General features: G+C 38.4%; 3 protein-coding genes across 7 annotated transcripts in view; all 3 read right to left on the bottom strand.

Annotated features, from left to right (window-relative positions):
* LOC136255775 (rab3 GTPase-activating protein non-catalytic subunit-like) overlaps positions 1-7,047 on the bottom strand; it is a 56,005-nt gene extending 48,958 nt beyond the window's left edge. The window contains exon 1 of one of the 3 annotated variants that reach the window (XM_066048667.1): positions 6,916-7,047. Coding sequence is in view for 1 of the 3 variants with exons in the window: in XM_066048666.1 (XP_065904738.1) it covers positions 406-409 (4 nt within the window). In the remaining 2 variants the exon portion in view is untranslated. Of the gene's footprint in view, positions 1-405; positions 425-6,915 lie in introns of those variants that run through there. The other 2 variants (XM_066048665.1, XM_066048666.1) reach the window with 2 other exon arrangements.
* A 1,296-nt stretch (positions 7,048-8,343) lies between these two features.
* On the bottom strand, positions 8,344-10,266 carry LOC136255135 (tyrosine-protein kinase JAK2-like). Its single transcript, XM_066047854.1, has one exon. It carries the CDS (start codon positions 10,264-10,266, stop codon positions 8,344-8,346), a length of 1,923 nt encoding a protein of 640 aa, XP_065903926.1.
* Positions 10,267-12,581: 2,315 nt separating this feature from the next.
* Positions 12,582-23,904, bottom strand: part of LOC136255439 (S-adenosylmethionine decarboxylase proenzyme-like) — a 15,378-nt gene continuing 4,055 nt past the window's right edge. For all 3 annotated transcript variants that reach the window (XM_066048205.1, XM_066048207.1, XM_066048206.1), the window contains 8 exons: positions 23,572-23,611; positions 22,441-22,483; positions 22,323-22,383; positions 21,950-22,030; positions 21,483-21,572; positions 21,128-21,205; positions 13,264-13,344; positions 12,582-12,854 (listed from right to left, as the gene is read on the bottom strand). In XM_066048205.1, coding sequence (XP_065904277.1) covers positions 12,726-12,854; positions 13,264-13,344; positions 21,128-21,205; positions 21,483-21,572; positions 21,950-22,030; positions 22,323-22,383; positions 22,441-22,483; positions 23,572-23,611 — 603 coding nt within the window. In that variant the 3' untranslated portion in view covers positions 12,582-12,725. The remainder of the gene's footprint in view (positions 12,855-13,263; positions 13,345-21,127; positions 21,206-21,482; positions 21,573-21,949; positions 22,031-22,322; positions 22,384-22,440; positions 22,484-23,571; positions 23,612-23,904) is intronic.

Below are 23,904 nucleotides of genomic sequence, written 5' to 3'. Positions count from 1 at the left end.
CTGTGCATTATCAAAACCACTCAAATTGGGTACAAAATGATTGGTCTTACCTTAAGGAACAATGTGATACTTGTTTGGTGTCCATAGCTTAATCTGTTTCAAAGTTATAACCATTTTACCTGTCACTTTAATTTCGCCCACGCATATAATTGAATTTTGTTAAAGCAATTTCTTTCTGAATTAATGATACTACTATAACCATGGCAGGAGACAAGTTTTCACAACAGAGGGTCATGATGAAACCTTATATTTATTTGTTACCATGGAAACACATAAGTGTGTACTTTTGTACAGTTATTGTGATAATTATTGTAAGATATCAACAACACTTCAGATGATATACATTACGGAAGATGTACACAACTGAGTCTAAAGTAGAAATGAGTGCAATACAAATATAGTTACTCATATCTTCATCATTATCATCATCATCATCATCATTGCTTTTGATTACTTCTGAATTAGTACATCCCGACTCTCTGTATTTGCCACAAGCAACAGAAAACGTTTTGCTTACTTATTAATTTATTTTTACTGGGCAGATAGCAATTGCCGATGCACCCAGGGAGTGATGAACACTAAAGACATCACACATACACAAAACATACAGCAAACGATTAGATAGACAATAAGCAATTGGTAAATGTATCTATGTATGTTTTCTGATTCTATGAGACAGCTACTGGTGACCTGTTCCAATCTTTGATTGTTCTCGAAAATAAAGTGTTGGTAATAACTGGACCATACTGGGTTGGAAAAATTGGTGAGTGTGGTGGTGTCTGGTGGATTACTGATTTGACAAGAAATTTGGTGGAACAGATAATCCTGATAAGTTGTTGATCCCTTCATAAAATGTTTGTAGTTGATCAATTCTTTGTCTAGATTCGAGTGATGGCCAATCCAAATCTCTAGTAATTATAAATCAATAACACTGGTAAGCCTATTAGATAGTATTTACATTGTGCTTCTTGTATGTGCTCCTCATACTACTACGCTCAGCCTGACAGTCACATTTGGTTATGCTATATCATGTCAGTCTGGAGTCTCAGTCTACTTTTTCTTCCAATTCCATTAAATGTGCAAAAAAGCTGAACATCAAGGCTATAAATGAGTAATTGGGTCCTTTCTCTGCATGCATTCCTTGGCTGTAATACTACCTCACACCTGTATGGTATCGTAAAGTGCACATATCCATCAAGTCATATGAGAACAAGCCAAACCTGTATTGTTAAAGAGTCAGCTACCCCTGAAGAAATTTCCGTTGCAGAACAAACATTAGATATTTTGTACAATTTGACACCTGGTTAGTCACTAGAACTCTGTGCCACAAACATATCAACAAAAATTTGCCACAAACGCATCTTTTACCCATCCATACAAAATGCTAAGTTTATTTTCAAATATTAAAGTGAAGAGGTAGCTGTGGCAAAATGAACCCCCTACAATGGGCATGAATAATAATATACTCCATTACTTTCTGATTTGCCACAAGCACCAAGTGAGGCTGACTTTAGCTGGCAGTATGAAGTGTACAACTGCACAAGCAAGAAACACAATGTGAAATGCTCTGTTGCTTATGGGAAGGCCAGGATGTATTAATTCAGAAGTACTTGAAAACAATTTCTACTTTAAACTTGCACCAACTCAGTTGTGTACATCTTCTGTAATGCATATCATCTGAAGTATTGTTCATATCTTACAATAATTACAATAACTGTACAAAAGTACGTACTTATGTGTTTCCATGGCAACAAATACATCTAAGGTTTCATCATGACCCTCTATTGTGAAAACGTGTCTCCTGCCATGGTTAAAGTATCATTAATCCAGAAAGAAGTTGCTTTAAACAAAATTCAATTATATGCGTGGGCAGGACTAAAGTGACAGGTAAAATGGTTATAACTTTTGAACAGATTAAGCTATGGACACCAAACAAGTATCACATTGTTCCTTATGGTAAGACCAATCATTTTATACCCAATTTGAGTGGTTTTGATAATGCACAGATGAAATAGAACTGAAAATAACTAAAACTGGCCATAAAAGGTCACAAAAAAGCACTTTCCCCTCACGAGACTCACCGAGACTTTTAATATGCTGTAGAGCACACTTTTCTGTGCCAGAAACAGTTGAAACTGTTTTTGTTGCAATTAGTTAAAGGTTGACCCATTTTTTTTTTGCTAAAATGACTGGACTATAATTTCTGTGTCAGACTATCAGTAAGCACTATAGGAATAGTCTGGCTAGTTTCAGTGATTTACAATGTCATGCACATGATCAATCATTCTGTGTTGCTTTCGTAACATTCCTTACATAACTGCGCTGCATAGCTGCACTGCATTGGCTCAAGCATACTGGATTAGTCCAATTATCTGCATAATTTCCCAATTAGCCACATAACTGTGCTATACAATTCATGCAGTACAGTTATGCAGCTAATCAGTACTAAGGTTGGCACGAATGTACAGTACTGTACATCCTCTGAAGCTACTTTTGAAAACGTTACCGAAGCTTTGAAGCTTTGTTACAAAATGTCATGTCAACAATTAATGAACACAACTGATGGATCATAGGGTGTACACTGTAGAACAAACTCCTACACTTTGTTCTACTCCAGTACAACTATTGTTTAAACTATACTGTAACTAACCACAAAAATTATGTAAATGGCAGCTCCCACAAGGAGTGACAATACTTGTGCTACTGGTTTAACCTGTTAGTATCTATGGTAACAAAGCTTGGTGGGATAAAGCAGCATCCGAATGTTATGAAAGCTAACGAAGCTTCAAACTATTTGTCTCAACCCTGATCGGTACAATATGGAAAATACAGCATGCAGCGGCACTTTAAACATACATACATACATACATACATACATACATACATACATACATACATACATACATACATACATACATACATACATACATACATGACTAAAACACGAAATGTACTGGGAAAAAGGACTAGCAAACGGACTGGGAAGAACTTGCCTGAAAATGTTTTTTAGCCATAGAAATTCACTGTATAGCTGCTAGAAAGAATTTACAATTAACACAATAACGACCTGAAACAAACCTCTGAACCGCTCTGAACACAATGTCGAAGTGTGCTCAAGCCGATATAAGACAAGACACAAGCTTTAAGCCTGTTAAGACACTATGTTACTTGGATTTCGTGGTTTGGTTAATCGAAGTGGATATAGTACCGGTACCGGCTATGAACGTGAACGGCTATTTTACCGACACAAGTCCATCATTTACTGGACTATCAAACACACCAGTTGTATCTAGGCGAGCTAGGGTTGGTATGTGTCCAGTGTGCCCTGAGCATTCGACTTTAGGGCATGCGTCTAGTAGGTTGCCCCGAGCATTCAACTTTAGGAGATGAGTCTAGTAGGTTGCCCCGAGCATTCAACTTTAGGGGACGCGAAAACATTAGACTCAGCTTTGGTTTCTAGTTCCCTTATGAAAATTTGCAAACACATACACACACGTATATTTGCATGTAATCAAATTCCTGTGTGTGCATGTTAGTATTTGGCCCGATTACACACGTGCATTTTCATAGCTGTTACATGTAAACACTTGCATATGTGCCATCGCATGTGTGCAACTTGTGAGCAGTTTAGCAGCTAGCATACATGCATGATTGCAAATGCTGGCTATTTATTTCATACTTGTATTTCCTTTAAATTTGTAATTCACATCTACAAGAAATGCATGCAATTCAAAACTACAAGTCATTTACAAGCCACAGACTGTCTGTTTGGCCTCATCATGCACAATTTTTTCACAAAGATGATCTTTTTGTCCAAAAGCAAAATGTAGAAATAGATACAGGTCCAAATACTCTCCTGCTTTTTGTCTGTTTTCAATTGCACATTTCTATAGTATTTAAATCAAAGGTAAAAAATCACACTCCCTCACTTTGTCACAGAGAACAAAGAAGCCATAATGAACAGTAGAGATAGTATTTTATTCATGTTTAGAAATGTTTCTCCACCTGTGACGCACAACTTTCAAGATGCCAACCTCAGCAACTCAAGATCCCAACCTTAGCTGTACTTGAAATGTCATGTACTGCTACAACAAATTTTCTTGTAGAACACCACATCCCACTAATATAGACTACTTCTTGTTTTCTTTGTACAGGTTGTTAATAGTAGCAAACAGTTTGGGCACAATTTTTAAACATTTGTTTGTTTTCATCTGATTGGCTATTTCATACTGTATACTGCATGTACACAGAAAGAGAGCGGACTGCATGTGTGTAATTTGTGAGCAAACCAACCCCCTATTAAAGCTAACTTATGAAAGCAAACTGCAAGTATGCAGTATGCAAGCAAAAAGAGCACAATGCATTGCTATTGTAGGAGAACAAAATGCACACGTGCAATATACAAGTAAAAGGATAGCATCAATATGCTATTGTATGAAAGCAAATTGCATATGTGTAATATGATAGCAAAATAACTCACTAGTTTTTTGCTATTGAACTGTATGCATGCAAAGCTGTGCTATTGTTTTGCAACCATCTCAAGAGCACCACATGCGTGTAATTGCAAACCGCATACAAGTCGCACACAAAAATTTTCATAAGGGTTCTTATACAGTGTATATATATATACAGTATAATTATATAGAAGTCACTTCAGTTGGACGTTTATAAGGTAGAAACTAAGGGAGATGGGTAGCTGCAGCACTGGTGGCACAGTGGTTATGAGTATGGACTATGGGTACGGACCCACCATAAACCCAGGCTCAAGCCTCAGCTCAGTCAACTTTTTTCCGTTTTCTAAGGCTTTTTGTCTAAGTTTTTTTTAATGCACGTGGCTGCCGGTACTAAATAACCTGCCTTGGTTAATTGCTACAATTAGTTTGAGGGTTAATTTTCAGTTTTACAGGTGACAGTTCATGACAGGTAGGCTTCATGGTGAGACTACTTTGTATTTAATCAGCTGGCAAGGCACTGGCTACTACAAATACAGTGCGTTATTTTGTTTGTTTAAACTTGTAACCGACAACTTTTCTGTCACAGGCACTCACACTGGCAGACTGGCGCTTTGTAAATTATCCTAGGGTTTAATGGTGGCTCAAGTACATGTTCAGAGGTTTGTTTAAGGCTGTTGTTACATGTTATATTCTTTGTAGCAGTGATATAGTGGCAACAAAAAAAAACATTTTCAGGGAAGTTCCTTCCAGTCCGTTTGTGTCCGTTTTCCCAGTCCGTTCCGTGTTTTAGTCATCTCCCATACATACATACATATATACATACTAGAGATGCAATGATACAGTGTGTAGACGTATCGATATATTGCCTCTGGTGTATCACGATACAGCGATATATTGTGCGATAGAAAGTGGAGTCTAAGCAATGGTCTATGTTGTTTTTTAATGTTGATATTTTGTTTTTTTTTCAGAGAAATAAATGAACTAAATTTTCTTCGAGAAGTATTACATACTACTCAGTTTAACCACAATGTACAATAATTTGATTGTCAGGCATGTTAATAAGCCACGATACGCGATATATCGATACGGTTTGACTTTGTATCGATACAGCGATATTGTCTTAAAACGATACGATACGTGATATATTGTTGCATTTCTAATACATACATACATACATACATACTTACGTACATACATATTATTTATATACATGCATACAATATTGTATAAGCAGAAATTTTGGCAAGCAGAATACCTGGCATTAGCTCATTAATAAAAAATAGAAACGTTAAATATAAAAGTATGGCAAGATTTTAACTTGGCAATTATGTAAGCATCCACTAAATCTCCAATCTTAATTAGGCCAGATTTACAAAATATGTACAGTAAGCCCCGTGCTACCACCAGGGCAAGATGTCACTTTTTTCAATAAGATCTGTAAATTCTTGGAACAGTTTACCAGATTATGTAGTTACGGCACAGTCTCTTAATGTATTTAAGAACCAGCTTGATGATTTTTTCTCTGATCAAATGACTTAAATGACTTTTAATTATATTGTACTAACTTTAGTCTTAAATTGACCTTTTTGTAATAAGGTATCACAGGTTTTTGCCTTCTTTCCTTTTTACAATAATAATTCCATGCCAAAATTTCTGCTGATACAGTACATACAGGACACACATAACTACAGTATGGCGAGCATACTAATTGATTTAATGTAAATAATAGGAGAAATTAGGTATACACCATAAATTGAAGTTCTGCCAATATTGTCTTGACTCCATTGTTCCATGGCAATAACAGGCAATTACAGTATACCAACTACATGTTCTTGCCAAATAAACAGTTCAATGTCGTTACATACTTGATGAAATTTCTGCTAAGTTTGTTTACCATCAGCAAACGTATTTATATTCAGGATTGCACAACTTTGCAAAAGGAATGGACCATGAAGCAATTAAATAACAAAACAAAAAAGTGTGAAATAAATAGTGAGATGCTATAGTAATGTCAAAAAACACTGCTAAGGGTTTAACCAAGAGTTAACCTCTACATCCACATAAAAAATAACTAAGTTTGCGATTTTGACCAGAGTAGTGTCACTCATTTAGCTGGTTGCAGGACTATGAAGTGAAGATTCAACACACAATATAGACGTACCTACAGTAGCACAGTAAATGGCCAATTGACCACAAACACAATTAAGATCCCACAGCCACTAGGGGCCTGTGACTCTAGTGTGAGAAGGCTAAGTCTCGACATACAATTAACAGGTGAATTAAGGAGTCACAATTCAAACAATATTACCACTATACTCATTATGTGTCCTCCTCCACGGAAAATTTAATGGAAGACCAGAGACTATGCATATGTACAAAAAGGATTAAAACAGAGGCTTCTGGTATTACAGTGGGCAGAAATCATGCATAGTGGTACACACACTAAACATATAATACGTACTTCGTATCGTGTAGAACTACAGGTCATCCATATACTCTTCAAATTAAAGACAAAAGCCCAATTGGTCTGGTGTGTAATAATTAGAAATGGCACTATTCATCACGTGATATTTGAAATTCGCTGTCCGTCCAACCTATATATGGTCCAACTGGAGCTGGAGCTCACTAGTCTGGCGCGGCCGCCCTTTCGCAAACTGTTTGCGAAGGAGCGGCCGCGCCAGACTAGGAGCTCACTACCTGGACTGGCCTAGATTCTGGAATCTGGACTAAAGTCTATTTCAATATATACGTACACTGATCTATTCGCTGATCAAAGGGTGCTAACTGCTTTGCTTTATTGAAATTTTCTAATAAAACGTTCAGGATTTTCATGGCACGTACATACTGAACATAGATTAACACAATTAACTTGCATAAACTATATACCTTAATTACCTTATCTATTAGTCTATGCATAAACATATAGATTACCATACAGTGTGGGTGATTTCCACGGGTACAGCAATTCGCTCTCGATCCTCCAATGCTTCACTTGAGAAGAGTAAATAGTCTCAACTATGTGGCTAACTCAAGCAACAGATCCTGTCCTTGTTTTGTCCCAATGATAAAAGAAAAAAAGGATCAAGACAAAGTCACCTACATAGGTGAAAGCAATAATATTAAATTACTCCAGCACAAACAGTGGAGTTGCAAGCACCCACATTGCATGCCTTACAATGCCAACATAGCCGGATCTACATGCTTATGCAAGTCATGAATTGTGGTAGTCTAGTTCTCTCTACTCAGTATGCGCCATGAAAATTCTAAACATTCTACTAGAGCGGTGTGAAAGCCTTTTCATAGACTATAGACTAATTAATATATGGCTACATGGTATACTTTGATGGAAAATAGCATAGATTACTATTGGACAAATTGTACTTGAAAATCCAATGAAATTTAAAATGTCTGAAATGATCGCTGGCCCCAATGAACTTTACATTTTATTTTCATAGTATCAGTTTTCATTGGACATATCAATGAATATTCAATGAAAAATTGAAAATTCTATGAAAAATAATTTCATTATTCATTGGTAAAGTTTCATTGGGTTTTCATAGGTTTAGTATGTGAAAATGTAATGAAACTTTGACCACCCATTGAAAATTTTTGACTTTTCAGAGGGTTTTCAAAATTTTTTTTCATGAGAACTCTTCCAGTAGTGGATAGAAGATGTCTCTGCCTTCATTGAGCTCTGATATGGCCACATTAGCTACATACCAACATGGGTGTCAGTGCAGCAGATTAGCAGCTTGCCTTACTAGTTAACTGCACTCAAATGATGTACTATACCCTTAGAATAACATCAATAGTTGAGATGAAAATAAATTGATAAGCATAATAATGATGATGTCTATTATGACTTTTCAGTATATTATATGTAGGAGTTTCACTTTTTGTTAGTTAACCAAGAGATAAGATCTCTCCAGTCTACCTCATTCTGTTTCCCATAGTCATCTTTCAAGCTACCGATTTTATCTGCAACAGTTTTGATCACTGGACGACTTTCAGGATCTCCATTTAAACAAGATGCAGCTAAAGTCCGAAGGCCTTCTGGAGCATTTACCTGGTCTAAGTATTGTTTACGCCTTTCCACTTCAGACAATAACTGCTGCTCTCTTGTTTTAGGATCAATGTGGACCCAAGATAATGGCCTAGGCCACTGCTGAGTAATTATGTGAAGGATTATCCCACCAAAGGAGAAGACATCTAATGGTGGACCATATATTGGTCTATCAGCCACTGCTTCTGGTGGCATAAAATCGGTGGTACCAGGAGCCTTTGTCATTGTTTTGGTACTACCACCAGCTTTTACCACCTTAGCAACACCAAGATCTGTGATCTTTGCCTCAAGACGAAAGCCAACTAACACATTATTAGGAGAGAGATCACAGTGAATTACTGGGGGTACTCTATTATGCAGGTATCGCAAACCAAGGGATATATCCACAAGGATGGACAACTTGACGTGTAGTGGAATATTGCTATGATTTTCTGCTAATGATGTTAAACTTTCCCACATTTTCTCCATCACCAGGACAGGAAGGCCCGACTCATTTTGTGGAGGATAGTAGACCCCTAGAAACTGAACAATGTTTGGATGAAGAAGTGTACTCCAAAGGTGGCATTCACGAACAAAGTCCTCTTTCATTTTGGGAAAGCCATCCGCCCCAATAAATATTGAATGAACTTCTTTAGCAGCACAAGCCTTCCCATTGTAATTCACTTCATACACTACTCCATATGACCCATGACCTATTTCTTGTCCAGTAGGAGCCACCCCTGACAAGACATGAGAACGTAAAATGGATGGAATGTCTTTTTCAGCAGCTGGTGGGTAGGGAACTTTAGAAACTTCAGGTTCAAGCAGATTCTTTGCTAGCCAGGTAACAGGTGATTTATTTGCTTGCTTATAACTATCTACAATGGTTTTCATTGTTAAAAGCAGTGCAGGTGTAGCTGGACGATTCTTTGGATCAGTTTTCAGACAAGAAGATGTCAACGATACTAACTCATGAGCTGTCATAGCCATCATGTCCAGGTATTGTCGTCGTCTTTCCACCTCAGTTACAAGTACTTGCTTTCCAGTAGTTGGGTCAAGCTCCATATGAGCTGTAGGATGAGGCCACTGTTGAGTAATTGTATGTATGACAACTCCACCATAAGAAAACACATCTAGTGGTAGACCATACACTGGCTGACTACCTAATGCTTCTGGGGGCATGAAATCCACGACACCAGGACACTGAGTCAATGTTCTGCGCTTCTTCCCTGATTCTATTTTTGTTGCTACACCAAAATCTGCAATTTTTGCTTCCAAGTGATTACCTAGTAAAATATCATTACTGCAAATGCAACGATGCACGATGCTCTGACCATGAAGGTAGCTTAGTCCTGCAGTTACATCATAAAGTATTGATGCTTTAACATACATTGGAATGCTCTGGTATTTTTCTACCATTGAACTGAGTGAGTACTGCATTAATTCCATCACCAAGACAGGAGCTTGTGGTCCAGATCTGTCACGTGTGTCGGCTTTCCTGTAGAATATGCCAATGAACGAGATCACATTAGGGTGCCTGAGAGAGCTCAATAAGTGGCACTCCTTCATAACAGATTCCACCATACGTTCTCTCTCGTCTGTCCCAACAAATTCTAACAATATCGAGTGTACTTCCTTCGCAGCACATGATACTCCGTAATATTCCACTACCGAAACAGAACCATATGCGCCTCTTCCTATTTCCTCGCCCGTTTCGCTTACTCCTGAGATCTTAAGATGTTCATACGTGAAAGGCGACCTAGCAGCCATAGTGTTACGATATGATAGGCAACTCTCGCTCGTCGGCCGCCCCTTAGCAGCTTAGCACCCACTGGTACATGTAGTACCACGTGACGCACTTCCGTATACATGACATCATTGACATGCCCCTATTTATAATTAAGTACAAGTACAGATTAGGCCACTCCAAGTCATACCTTAGTTTCTGGTCACTCCCAAGCCTACAAATGGATGCGGGCGGGCGGATGATGAGGACTTCAGGACTATAGACGCTACTGTGACAATATACTGTATGGTATTATTATTTGCTCAATTTAGCAAATTCATGTTGATTTTGTTTTTAGTCAAACTTAACCAACAACATAAGTAGTTGTGCTTCAGCAAAAAATGCACTAGGAAAGTTGTTGATGGATCATGGCTAGCTATACACTGATGTATATAGCATTTAAGTATATTTATTTATTTATTTAGAATATACTATAGGAAATGTTTTGCTCATGTAGCTACTTATGTTTTCCAAGTGAAATAAATGTCTCATTAGCTATGTCAGGAAAGTATTACTATGACTTATAGCTAAGTTGTTCAAATGATTATGATCCAAAATGAAATTTAACTTCTATTTTCACATCAGAAATTCTTCATTCAAATGTGAAGTCTTAGCCCACTAGCTATGTGTTTCCAGCCTTCTATTCAGTATAACCTTGAGAAAAGTAACTGTCAAAGTTTTGAGTCATTGAGTGCTCCAGACTAGTGTTTTTTAGTGATCATCTGGGAATGTTTAAACTATAAGGGTTTCTACTTGCCAATCTAATTTTAGTTATGGAAAAGTTTAAGTTTAAGCTCACCGAATGTTGCCGGCTTTCCATACCCCTGTATATAGTGTTCAGTGATAAGGAATTTGAAGTTACTAGACTAATCATTAGAGGACTACATTTGAATTATAAAGTTAAAGCTATATGGCCCATCTGCATGGACTAGTAGTTAATGCTACTGAAATTACTTTGGTTACTGAAGCATTAGTAACAGTTATAATCTGAACAGCTATATAATCAAGGACAAAACTAGCTATAATTAGAAACATTTTATTAGTGTGGCATATATACCTAATATTAGAGTTAAGAGTAGTGTGACTGCTCTGTTGGAATCCCTGACTGCTCTATTAGAGTATCTCGATCTTTTGCAGTAAAAAATAAGTGTCTTGCTGGGTCACATGCACTTAAGCACCTGTAATATTAATAATAGTCCTCATAAACTAGGGTTCCAGGTTTACCATGCGGGCGGGCGACCAGAAACTAAGGTTTGACTTGGTGTGGCCTTATGCTTACAGTGTTCACAATTGCATTTATGTAGTTTCGGCTGCACCTAATAAAATTGTGAAAATCTGCCCATCAGTAAGGTGAAATCTTTCAGAAGTTAATACCTTTCCTGCAATGTTAAAGAGTCTCTCAACAGGCACAGAGGAAAATGGTACACCTAGGTTGCTTTTTTTTGCCAACCTTGAAAGCAGAGGATATTTCTTTTGGTTGTCTTATTTGCTGGATTTTGGGCCATTGTAACTGCGTCAGTTTCAATGTATTCATCCACCTGCTTAGTGAGTGTACTTCATTGTTGTTGACTTTCTGTTCAGGACATGATCTTTCTTCTTTGTTGCTATAGCTGCCTGATGATCAGCTAAATCTTTCAGGCCAAAAGCAGTACTATTTCTAAGATCAACACAAAAATGAATCAAGATAGGAAACCTTTTAAATCCTGTTTTTAGAGCAAATGCAGCAAAGTGACTTCACCCAAAAGCTGACCATGTCAATCCAGTAATGTATTATCTTTGAGCCAATATAGCTACAACTTATTTCACTTGCATATGGACTTCATTGTACTTATAAGTACTTTAAGTACAATACTTAAGACTTAAGTATAAGTACAAGTACATTAAATTTGTAGAAAAAGTATTTAAGTATAAGTACAAGTACTCAAGATTGTGTACTTATGTGTCCTTAAGTACAAGTACCGAAGTACTTCGCCCCATGCCTGGCTGCAACATGTAATTGTTGACTTAAGTTTTACTCTATTATCTATGGTTTGATGAAATCTGAGTTTGAAATCCTCTAAAAGGCTTGCAAGTATGGGAACAGACAATCTCACTTCAAAATTAAAACTGGTAGCTACTTTTCTCTAGAAAATAGTTGAACTATGTACCATTTCAAGCCACTTCCATACTTCGTTACAAGTTGTAGATAACCAAGTTTGAAGGCCTAAAACCAAGCAAAATTTGCAGAACTTCAAATCATCACCATCATTTTTTTTAGCACATCTGATACAAAACACAGTAGAAAGCAAACAGTTGTCCATTCATTTGACTACGAAATATTGAGCAACATCACACATATTATGTACATGTACATACACAGAACAGTATGTGCAACTAACAAAAAAAATTATAGAAACTAAACACACATACTGAATGGCACACAGTATGCCAAATGATAAAGAAATTAAGTTTTCTCTAAACAGCTTAGAGCAAGATTGTACATCTGAAATTCACAGAACTGTCGACAAGATGTTTTGTATCCATCGACCGGCTGTTCACTGAGTACACTGTAAGAATGTCCACACTGAGCATTCTAAAAAAAATATTTAAAACAATATACATTTTGTGCATGTATGAAGTGCCACATTTAGCCCAGCCATTTATTTCCTAAAGGCAATTTTGTACCCAGCATTTAAACAACCTCGGCATCTACTCAGGCCCAGCCAATTAAAGCACAGATGGAATAGTCAAGTACAGATATAGGATGCTATGCACTTGCATGTTGATTTTCACAAATTTATCACTGTTCCAAGCTGTTTTGTGACTACATATGTTGTGCTGAATATATGGCACTTAATAGACACCTAACATTTTTTTAAGCATCAAATACACACAGTAACTATATAGTGAGAAGGACTTGTTTAATACTGTACATACTCATACTGCTCATACACTAGCTACATTTTCATCACCAGTTACCTTAGACAGCTCCTATAACCTACCTTATTTGCAAACAGTGTTACGGTACATCTGCTAGGCCGGAAAAGGGAAACCACCTTGCTGATCAAATCAAAGTATGACTTCTATAAAATACAGTAAACATATACACAACTAGAATTGTTAATTTTAAAATAACGTAGGGATCTATGCAATAATAAGTAGTGAAACAAGAGATGAATGATGGTATTACAGCATAGCTCACCGGGGAAGTCCCTACTTTTTTACTGTACATTAGCTATAATTTGCTCAATGTCAAAGTAGGGACTTTCCCACCGAGCTATGTTGTAATACCATCATTCATCTCTTGTTTCACTACTCTTTATTGCATACAGTGTAGGTCCCTTAAATTAAATAATACTAATTTGTTTAGTTTTTTGTTGTAGCACAGCTAGTTACAGTGTAACTTGTGAGTAGTTATTAAGTTCATGTACAGCTTATTAAAGTACGTACTGTGCTAAAATTGGATGTACATAGGCCCCTAGTAGCGTGCATAGCTTACCTTTGATCGTAGTAGCAGTAGCGCTCAGATCTATGACCTGTCTCAGTATGACGGTCCGCATTCTATTCACCCAGGCCGGAAGTTGTTCGAACAAACAGGCCCTTTCAGTTGTCTGGAGCTTAGTTTTGACTAACAGTATGAAGTAATACAATTTCCACTCGAGTACTATCTAATTACTCGCTGATCTCACCACCCAGCTGAGTCAGTGTGTTCAGAGGAACAAGCCGTCGAGTATCAGTCTGTCTATTACGTAACAAAATCTCTTTGTCGATTGTAGTCCAGGCGTTGGTAAAAGTCAAAGTGACAACTCAGCAGCCTTAATGTTTCACGTGCAACACATGAAATAAGCCTTTTCCATAGTGATGTCAGAGCAAAAAATGGCAACCTCTATTTGGGGGACTCTAATGTTTTCAAGTACAGGTGATATTGGGCGACAAATGAAGATCGATCGTTTATGTGATTCTGGAAGAACATATTGAGCTAAAAATAACAGTTATGGGTAACGCAGCAGAATTAAATCGTTTCCGTGGATTTTGAAAATTTCGGCTGGTTTTGAAAGTTGAGTAGAAATAACATTCCTTTATATACGTTGTAACTGTAATGATGATTAATTAGACTGTGACATAATATTGAATAATAAGTATGATGTAATCTTTTAGTATATAAGGCCAAGTTGAGTGTGGTTCACTCTCTCTAGTTTTGTATTCATTACCCGCTATACTTTTGCTTTAATTCATGATTGCTAAATTAACTTGAAGGTCGTTGTCGCGCGGGTAAACCTTGTTACAAGTGGCGTAGTCGGCAGGATAGCGAGAACTAGAGAGCAATGTCGAAGTCAGAGGGCAAACCTGAAAGTAGGCCAGTAATAGTTCCGGACTGCTTCTCGGGAGAAGAGTCATATGAAGATTGGATGGACCAATTCGAGAGTATTGCGGAGATAAACTGTTGGGATGAAGAACAGAAGTTGAAGTGGCTGAAGGTTCGTCTTAAGGGGAGGGCTTTGATGGCTTACAAGAAGTTTTCTGTAACTGCTCGTGCAACGTTTAAGAATGCTAAGAAAGCTTTACAGGAAAGGTTTGAACCCGAAAGTCATAAGGATCTGTGACGCGATATAAGGCGAAAACTGAGAGTTGGCCAGACTTTGGTGAGGACTTGAGGGTTCTGGTAGACAAGGCATATCCTTCATTGGATGATGAAGCTCGGCAACAGCTAGCACTTCAGAGATATTTGTCTCAGCTAGATAACGAACAGGTGGCTTTTAGTGTGAAACAGAGGAAGCCAAGAACTATTGAGGCTGCTGTCAGTATTACTTTGGAATGTGAGTCTTTCTTAATTAAGTCCACTTCTGCGAGAGCTGGAGCAGTGGCACCAGTGCGTGTTGAATCAAATGATAGCACTTTGTTGGAAATGATGACACAGTTAATGGCCCGATTGGATAAGCTGGAGGAACAATCATCTAAACAAGTGGCTCCAAAGAGGAGGATAGAGGAACCCCCATCAGACCGGGAGACAACAGCAAAGCAAAGAGTAGTGGTATGTTATAGATGTGGACAGGAAGGACATTTTGCTAGGGGCTGTGCCCAGCCCAAGAAGTCCTCGAGTCAGGGAAACTGACAACCCTTGGGGAGGCCGCCCTGGCCCCAAGGGAAATGACAAGGGCATTTGAATTGTTTAACTTTGCTGTGTCAATTGTTAATCCTAGCATGTCTTTCTCAGTTACAGCCACAATAAATGGTAGTGCAGTGGTATTTTTGGTAGATTCGGGTTCTGCCCTGACTATACTCCGTAAGGACACTTGGGAGAAGTGTAAAGAATCTGGACAGAATTTAAGGCCATGGAATCAGAAGAGGCTTGTGGGTGCGGAGGGTAGTCAGTTGCGGGTGTTTGGATCTGCTGAAGTGACTGTGGATATTCAGGGTGAGAAATTTCAGCTGTCAGTTGTAGTTATTGAACCTTTAGTAACAGAGGCCATCCTTGGTTTGGATTTGCTGTCACAATGTACTGTTGATCTGTTACATAAACAATTAATTACAGGTGTTGGACATGTTGTCACCTTACATTGTCAACAACAGAACATGAAACTGACAGCTGACCTTGTTGATGTGTATCGGATTGAAGCTGACCCTGGTGGTAGTGATGCAACATCATTTATGTGTAGTAATGTTGAGTCATCCCAACATATTGAGTCACCCCAACAGGAGAGTAATGTCAAGTTGTTTCAACAAGATAGTTTAACCAGTGATGCAACATCATTTATGTGTAGTAATGTTGAGTCATCCCAACATATTGAGTCACCCCAACAGGAGAGTAATGTCAAGTTGTTTCAACAAGATAGTTTAACCTGCCACAATCAGGAGGTGGATGATCAGTCTGTGAAGTCTTCGTGTGTCTTCTCTGTTAAGGTGCAAGATAATGTTAGAATTCCTAGCTACAGTGAAATGGAAATTTTAGCTTGTGTTAATTGGTGTACCCAGAATCTCAGCAGTTGTTATGTGTTAGAGAGTAATTTAAGGAATTCTGATTTGTTTGTGGCAAGAGCACTGGTGAAAGGTGGCAGTTCTGTATTTATACGTCTGTTAAATCCAACAGGGAAGCCTGTAACTCTATATTCAGGAGCCAACGTGGCCACTTTGTCTGAAGCTGTTGAAATTGTTGATAATCACAAGTCAGTGAATGGTATTAATTTAGATAGTGGAATATCTGTCTCCACTGTGTCGCATGATATTGGCAAGGAATTGTCTGCTCTTGAAGATATTTTTCAGGAATTAGTGGAAAATACTTCATTAAGTGATAATGAGAAGCATCTTCTGTTTACACTTCTGATGGATTATGCAGATATATTTGCTGTGTCAAAGGATCAGCTGGGTCGTACGGATATTTTACAACACGAGATTGTTACCAAAAATGTTACACCTATTCGTCAAAGATTTCGTAGAATGTCACCACAACAGAAAGAGGAAATGCGCACACTTCTAAATGATATGTTGGAAAAGGAGATTATTAAACCTTCAAATAGTCCATGGGCCTCACCAATAGTTTTGGTTAAGAAAAAAGATGGCACTAGCCGCTTTTGCGTTGACTATCGTCAACTTAACACCATCACAAGAAAGGATGCATATCCATTGCCACGAGTGGAGGATACTCTGGAAACTTTGTCTGGCTCACAATTGTTTAGCACTTTAGATTTGGCCAGCGGTTACTGGCAGGTAGAAGTGCAGCCAAAGGATAGAGAGAAGACTGCATTCATTACATCGGAAGGTTTGTATGAGTTTAATGTTCTTCCATTTGGGTTGTGTAATGGCCCGGCAACTTTTCAGCGTTTGATGAATATTTTGTTGGCTGGGATACAGTGGCATGATTGTTTAGTTTACCTTGATGATATTATTGTATTGGGCCGCACATATGATGAACATCTCCAGGATTTAATTAAAGTCTTTAACCGGCTCCGTGATGCTAATCTCAAGGTACAACTTAAGAAATGTTCATTTTGTAAGAAGGAGGTAAAGTTTTTGGGGCATATTGTTTCTCCAGAAGGTATTGCCACTGACCCTGAGAAGGTGTTAAAGGTGCTCCAGTGGCCAACACCATTAAATAAACAAGAGTTGCAGCAGTTTTTGGGCTTCGTTAATTATTATAGAAGGTTTGTTAAAGATTGTGCTCAGATTTCAAGACCATTATACCAGCTTACTGAACGTAATCGCCCTTTTAATTGGACCATTCAGTGTCAGGAATCATTTGAGGCATTACGTAGGGCTTTGGTGTCTGCACCAGTACTTGTTTTTCCTGACTGTTGCAAGGCATTTATATTGGACACCGATGCTAGTAACCAAGGTGTTGGGGCAGTTCTTTCTCAGGAACACAATGGTGAAGAACATGTTGTGGCATATGCGAGTCGCTCTTTAACCAAGGCTGAGAGGAGGTATAGTGTTACCCGTAAGGAGTTGTTAGCAGTGGTTACATTTCTAAATCATTTTCGACCATATTTGCTGGGAAGGCAATTTAAATTGCGTACGGATCATGGCTCACTGGTGTGGATTAGGAACTTTAAAGAGCCAGAGGGTCAATTGGCTCGCTGGTTAGAACAGTTGGAAGAATTTGATTTTGAAATAGTGCATCGCAGAGGCAAGTTGCATAATAATGCGGATGCATTATCTCGTCTCCCTTGTGATCAGGATGTGGATGCTTTGGTTGATCAGATGGTAGCCACTACATTCCTGTCATCTACTTACACCTTTCAAGACCTGAGAAACCAGCAGTTGGAGGACAGCCTTGTGGGACCCTTTCTGAGAGCTAAGGAAGCTGGTAACTTGCCTACATCTGCTCATGGAGGACTGAAATGGAGGAAAATGATACAGCTTTGGGATCAGCTGTTGGTTAAGGATGGGATCTTATGTCGACTTTTTGAGAATGTGACAGGTACCAATGCAGTGGCCCAATTGATTGTTCCTGATAGTCTCAAGAAAGAGATATTACATGGAGTACATGAAGATGTTGGTGGTGGGCACTTTGGGGTGGAGAAAACAGTTGCAAAGTTGAAGGAAAGATTTTACTGGCCGGGACACTTTAATGATGTTCAGAGTTGGTGTGCTACTTGTAGCAAGTGTATTGCTCGGAAAACTACACCACCACATGGTAGGGCTCCTTTGCAGCCTGTTAAGGTTCAGTACCCTATGGAAATGATTGCTGTGGACATTATGGGCCCTTTTCCTCAGAACGAACATGGAAACTGTTATATTTTGGTAGCTGAGGACTACTTTACCAAATGGTTGGAAGCATGGGCCATACCTAATCAGGAAGCCAAGACAGTTGCTTGTAAATTGTTAAATGAGATGTTTTATCGGTTCTCTTTGCCAGATAGACTTCATTCAGACCAGGGCAGGCAATTCGAAAGTAAAATCATTGAACAGTTGTGTAAACTTTTACAGATTCAGAAAACTCGTACTACCCCTTACCATCCACAAGGGGACGGATTAGTGGAAAGGGCAAACCGTACAATTTTGAGCATGCTTGCAACTGTAGTTGAAAATCATAAAGATTGGGAATCACACCTGAGGGCTACCTGTATGGCATATAATACCAGTATTCAGTCTACCACTGGATATTCTCCATTCTTCCTTATGTTTGGGAGAAAGGCAAGGATACCTGTAGACCTGTTGTGTGAAGTTGGTAAGATTGCAGAGAATGCTAATGACTTTGTATCTCAGCAGGGTAGGATTATGCAAGAGGCCTACTGTCAGGTGCAGAGCAGAATGGGACTACAACAAGATAGGCAAAAGGAGTTGTACGATCGTAAAAGGCATGGCAAGCCCTTCAGTGTGGGGGATTTGGTTATGTTGTATACATCTGTTGTTCCTCGTGGCTATTGTAAGAAACTGCATCGCCCATGGAGTGGACCTTTCAAGATTCTTAAGAAGTTATCTGATGTGACTTATAGGATTCAACGCTGCCAAGGTAGGAGGCAGCGATTGGTAGTCCATTTTAATCGACTGAAATTGTGCCCTTCAGATATTAGGGAGGAACCTAGTAGCATCGCATATGGTTCACGGAATGATGCCTTCGTCTCTTCAGCACCTGCAAGGTTGCACCACTTGGAGTCAGGGTTGAATTCAGAGACTGATTTGATGCTAGAGGATTCAAGTGATGATGACGATATTGATGAAAATGTACAGGGTGAGGATGATGATCAATTGACTGGTCGTGCTGGTGATGACCGTGTGGGGAATGACAATCAACTGACAATTGCTTCTGAACAGTCTAGGGTGCTGGAACCTGTGGCGGAGGAACAGGAGACAGAAAGTGCAACTGTATCTCAGCAGTCAAGTGATGAACATTTATCTACAGAGGTTGTAGATGTACCAAGAAGATACCCTTCTAGAACTCATCAGCCACCTACTAGATATGATAATTACGTTCGTTGGTAGTATGCTGGGCATACATTAAAGGAGAGGATGATGTAATGATGATTAATTAGACTGTGACATAATATTGAATAATAAGTATGATGTAATCTTTTAGTATATAAGGCCAAGTTGAGTGTGGTTCGCTCTCTCTAGTTTTGTATTCATTACCTGCTATACTTTTGCTTTAATTCATGATTGCTAAATCAACTTGAAGGTCGTTGTCGCGCGGGTAAACCTTGTTACATAACCATACCTGGTAACTTGGCTTCAATATCATCCTTTATTAACAACTATATGGTTTATGAAAAACTTTTTGTCATAGGACGCAATACTCTAATTTTGACAAAGACCAGTATTTTCACCATCTCTAGTTGCATTCATGGATACTATTTCTATGAGGAAATATGGAATCCCCCAGTTGAAGAAACAGTGAATTGTGAGAGGGAATCTGGAAAAGCAACTAACTCTTTCACAGCAGTGCTACAAAAGAACAGAGCTCATTCAGGATGTGAGTGGCACTTCAAGTTGCTTTTGGTCCATTGTTAACACAATCAATAGTTAACTGCAACATGCTACTTGGCAAAGTGCTGGTTTTTGTGAGTTATATTGCTCACAGTCATTATGCAACACGAGTTTGAAAACCAGAAACCCACAAAAACTTAAGGTATGTGAAAAATTGTGGAAAGTAAAATCATGGAAAACCCTGATTTGGTGTGAAAATGTAATCGTGAAAGCCATTTTTAGTTTGCAATCATGAAAACTTCATACCGCAAAAATTTCCACGCTTACAGTATATATCAACTACTGCTACTCACAACCAAACAAACACAAGTTGAATGATGGTGTAATAACATGGACATCATATACTACGTACCTGGGATTGCGTACCAACGTTGGCAACATGCCACTCCACGTTGTACTTCTTCTTTTAGTTATCATAACATTTCGGCCACCACCTGGGGTGTTTAGTAATATGAAGGATTTAATTTAGCCTCTTCAACGTTTAGTAGGCAGTAAATGGATACACTAGAACATCTCTCAATAGACTGAATTACCAGAAAACGCTTGAAATACAGCATGAGCATCGTGAAAGTGATTTTACAAGCCCCAAGCTTTGTGATATTTTGCCACCATACTTCATTGAGTAACGACTCAGAAAACCAGGCTAAAATCATCATAAAGCCTTCTGTCTGTATCCAATCAATCAACAGCGTCATTAGCCATTTAAGAGCTCAGAGCCCCAAACACCTTCCGAGCAACACAAAGTGTTGTACAACTCAACTGGCTCCGATACTTAGCTAATGCTTCAATACTATGCCGCCTGACTTCCATGGTAGACTACAACGGAAAAGTGTTAATGAGTACAATGCGGATTGTTCCTTTGAAAACTGGTGGTACACAATAGTATATAATATCTATGCTAATAATCAGTTGTTTGCACACATCAATACCAACATTTCTACATACCTTTTCAATGTTGGTTTCAAAACTGACATATGAACAAGATGCCTGAGGGGTTACATGTATAGTGTAGTAGATCTCTTCCTACAACAAATAATTAACACAATAGTGTCTGAACACCACATACTACTTCATATATTTATGTACAATATTGGCCATAGATTTCCATTATATTCATGGATGCCACAACATATATAGAAATTTGGGAAATTATGAAAAAAATTTTTTTTCATACTTGTACAAATTTTAAGCTGAAATCATAACAGGGACACTTTGTAAATTACACAACAATGATAATTGGTTAAATTAAACAATCATGTGTACAATATATTGTGTATACAGACTGTACAGGCTGAAATACCTTTATGATAGCATTGACTGAAAAACCACATGGATCAAAACTCTTCACATCTAACTTGGCACCTGGTATAAGTTGTTCAATTTGGCTCTCCTGCACACAAAAATACATACAGTAACTTTGATCATAACCAGCTATGCATCCATGCTAGGGCTGGAACAAATGTACTAGTACACCCTCTGGAGCTTCTGTTGGAAGTGTTACTAAAGTTTTGAAGCTTTGTTACTAGTGTCAAAAATTTGTGCAGCTGATTAATCATGTCAATATCAAAGCTTTAGAGGGTAAAGCAACATCTGAATCTAATGAAACTGAACAAAGCTTCGAACTATTAGTCTCAGCCCTAATCCATACATGCACAAACTTAAAATGTAATTGCATACAGCAACAATATACACATGCAATGCAGTACAGATGTTTATTGAAAGAATATGATAACTGCAAAACTTAACACTTATATGGTGAACACTTACCTTTAACATTTGTTCAGTTGTAGGACACACCTTTTTAGTAAATTTCTGCATACACAATGGGTCAAGGTCTGTCATCAACACCTGCACAAAACAAAAGCAAATGACACATGTGCCCTGCATGTGTGTGTGTGTGTGTGTGTGTGTGTGTGTGTGTGTGTGTGTGTGTGTGTGTGTGTGTGTGTGTGTGCGTGTGTGGTGTGTGTGTGTGTGCGTGTGTGTGTGGTGTGTGTGTATGTGTTTGTGTGTGGTGTGTGTGTGTGTGTGTGTGTGTGGTGTGTGTGTGTGTGTGTGTGTGTGTGTGTGTGTGTGTGTGTGTGTGTGTGTGTGTGTGTGGTGTGTGTCACTTGTGCATGCAATAAAAGTAAGTTCTTACCTCAAGTGTCTGATCAGGAGTATTTATGGGACTATGAGCATTGTCCAGTGTATACATATACCTGCAAATACAGTAGGCTATACGAACTCTCTGTATGTAGGCAACAACACAAACTTACCACATATCTCCATTCACTCTTCCAAGTGAATATGCAATGCCACCTACAGTATGAGTATCACACAAGTAATGATCAGCAGGACCGAAGTATATGCATTTAGTGTACATATCTAGAAACATTGCTGTTGTTAAGGGCTGAATTCACTACAAGAACATAGGTGTTTGACCGTGTCAAGTCCCTCGATTCGTAAACTCTTGGTTCAGAATCAATGTCCTATAGAAAATCATCTTTGCTTGTTATGTTTATTTTACTTTTGACTACTTACAGTAATGACTATATTTGTGAATAAATGACTTAATGACCTCTTAATTGGCAACAGCTTGGAGGAGGACATTTATACCTTGAAGGTGCTAGTTTGGAGTACCTTACTGTTTTAGAAAATGGTCTGCCAGCAGTGAAATGGACATTGTAGCTATGTCTCGCGCCATTGCTAGTGACAGTGTCACGCACAAGGCTGCATGAGAAGGCTAATTTACTTTCCTCTCAAGGCTTAGTCGCTGAAACGGCACTTTTATTGGTGATACATACTGCTATCAACAAGAATTGCATCAGTTTGAGTAAGAGAAATTTGTGAAAACTTAACGACAGTAGCTGCTGTAAGGTTGTATCATGACAGCTAGAGCTAGCTACCAGACGCTTGACTAGATGCCGGAGTCAGTATCCTCGCAACTATTCAAGGCAAGTCTATACTACGAGGGAGAATCAATGGATTGGCGTCACCGTGCTTCATGTAAACGAAGTGAAAGTGGAGAAAGACAGCTAGCAAAATTACAGTATAACAGCGCTGGCTTGTCATGTCGCACGGCAACGCAGCTCATTTTCTAGGAAAGTAAAACACCAACACCTGCCTTGGCACTCCAGTTGACCCCCCGGCACCAGAATAGGGTGGTGAAGAATATGCTGGTTTGGTTGTATTATTGTTTTGTTGACAATATTTCAGCGGTTAACAATAAATTCTCGGTGTGGATGACTAGTTAACTAACGTGGTTAGCCGCGAATAAGAAACTTCGATTTTAATCAAACTTCAAAGCATTGCTAACATACAATTTTCTAAATTAATTTCAAGGTACAGGGTTTACCATTCCACTTGTACACATTGTATAATTATAATATAATGTACGCTGAACATACTTTTAAAATCAGCTTTGAAAATACAATCCAAATACTCCACCTACACACATGAAAAGAAATATCTGCAACAGTGAATGCTTACGCACCTAGACAACTCTTTAGAATAATGCATAAACTGCCACCAATTAAGCATGAAAACACTTAGAACTATTTGTGTTGTATATACTTCAACTCTGCATAAATAGTGCTCTATTTTAAAAAGCTATACTGTTGAACTTGAATTGCCTCCTCTATTAACGCAAAATGCTAGCACTTTGATGGTAAGAAAATAATGGTGCATCAATATTAATCAATATTAATCTACATTTGTCAGTTAACACCATTACATGTAGT

This window comes from Dysidea avara, chromosome 5, assembly GCF_963678975.1.
Source record: "Dysidea avara chromosome 5, odDysAvar1.4, whole genome shotgun sequence".
NCBI lineage: Eukaryota > Metazoa > Porifera > Demospongiae > Dictyoceratida > Dysideidae > Dysidea > Dysidea avara.
The sequence above is the reverse complement of the archived record's forward strand: the minus strand, read 5'-3'. Positions and strand labels throughout refer to the sequence as shown.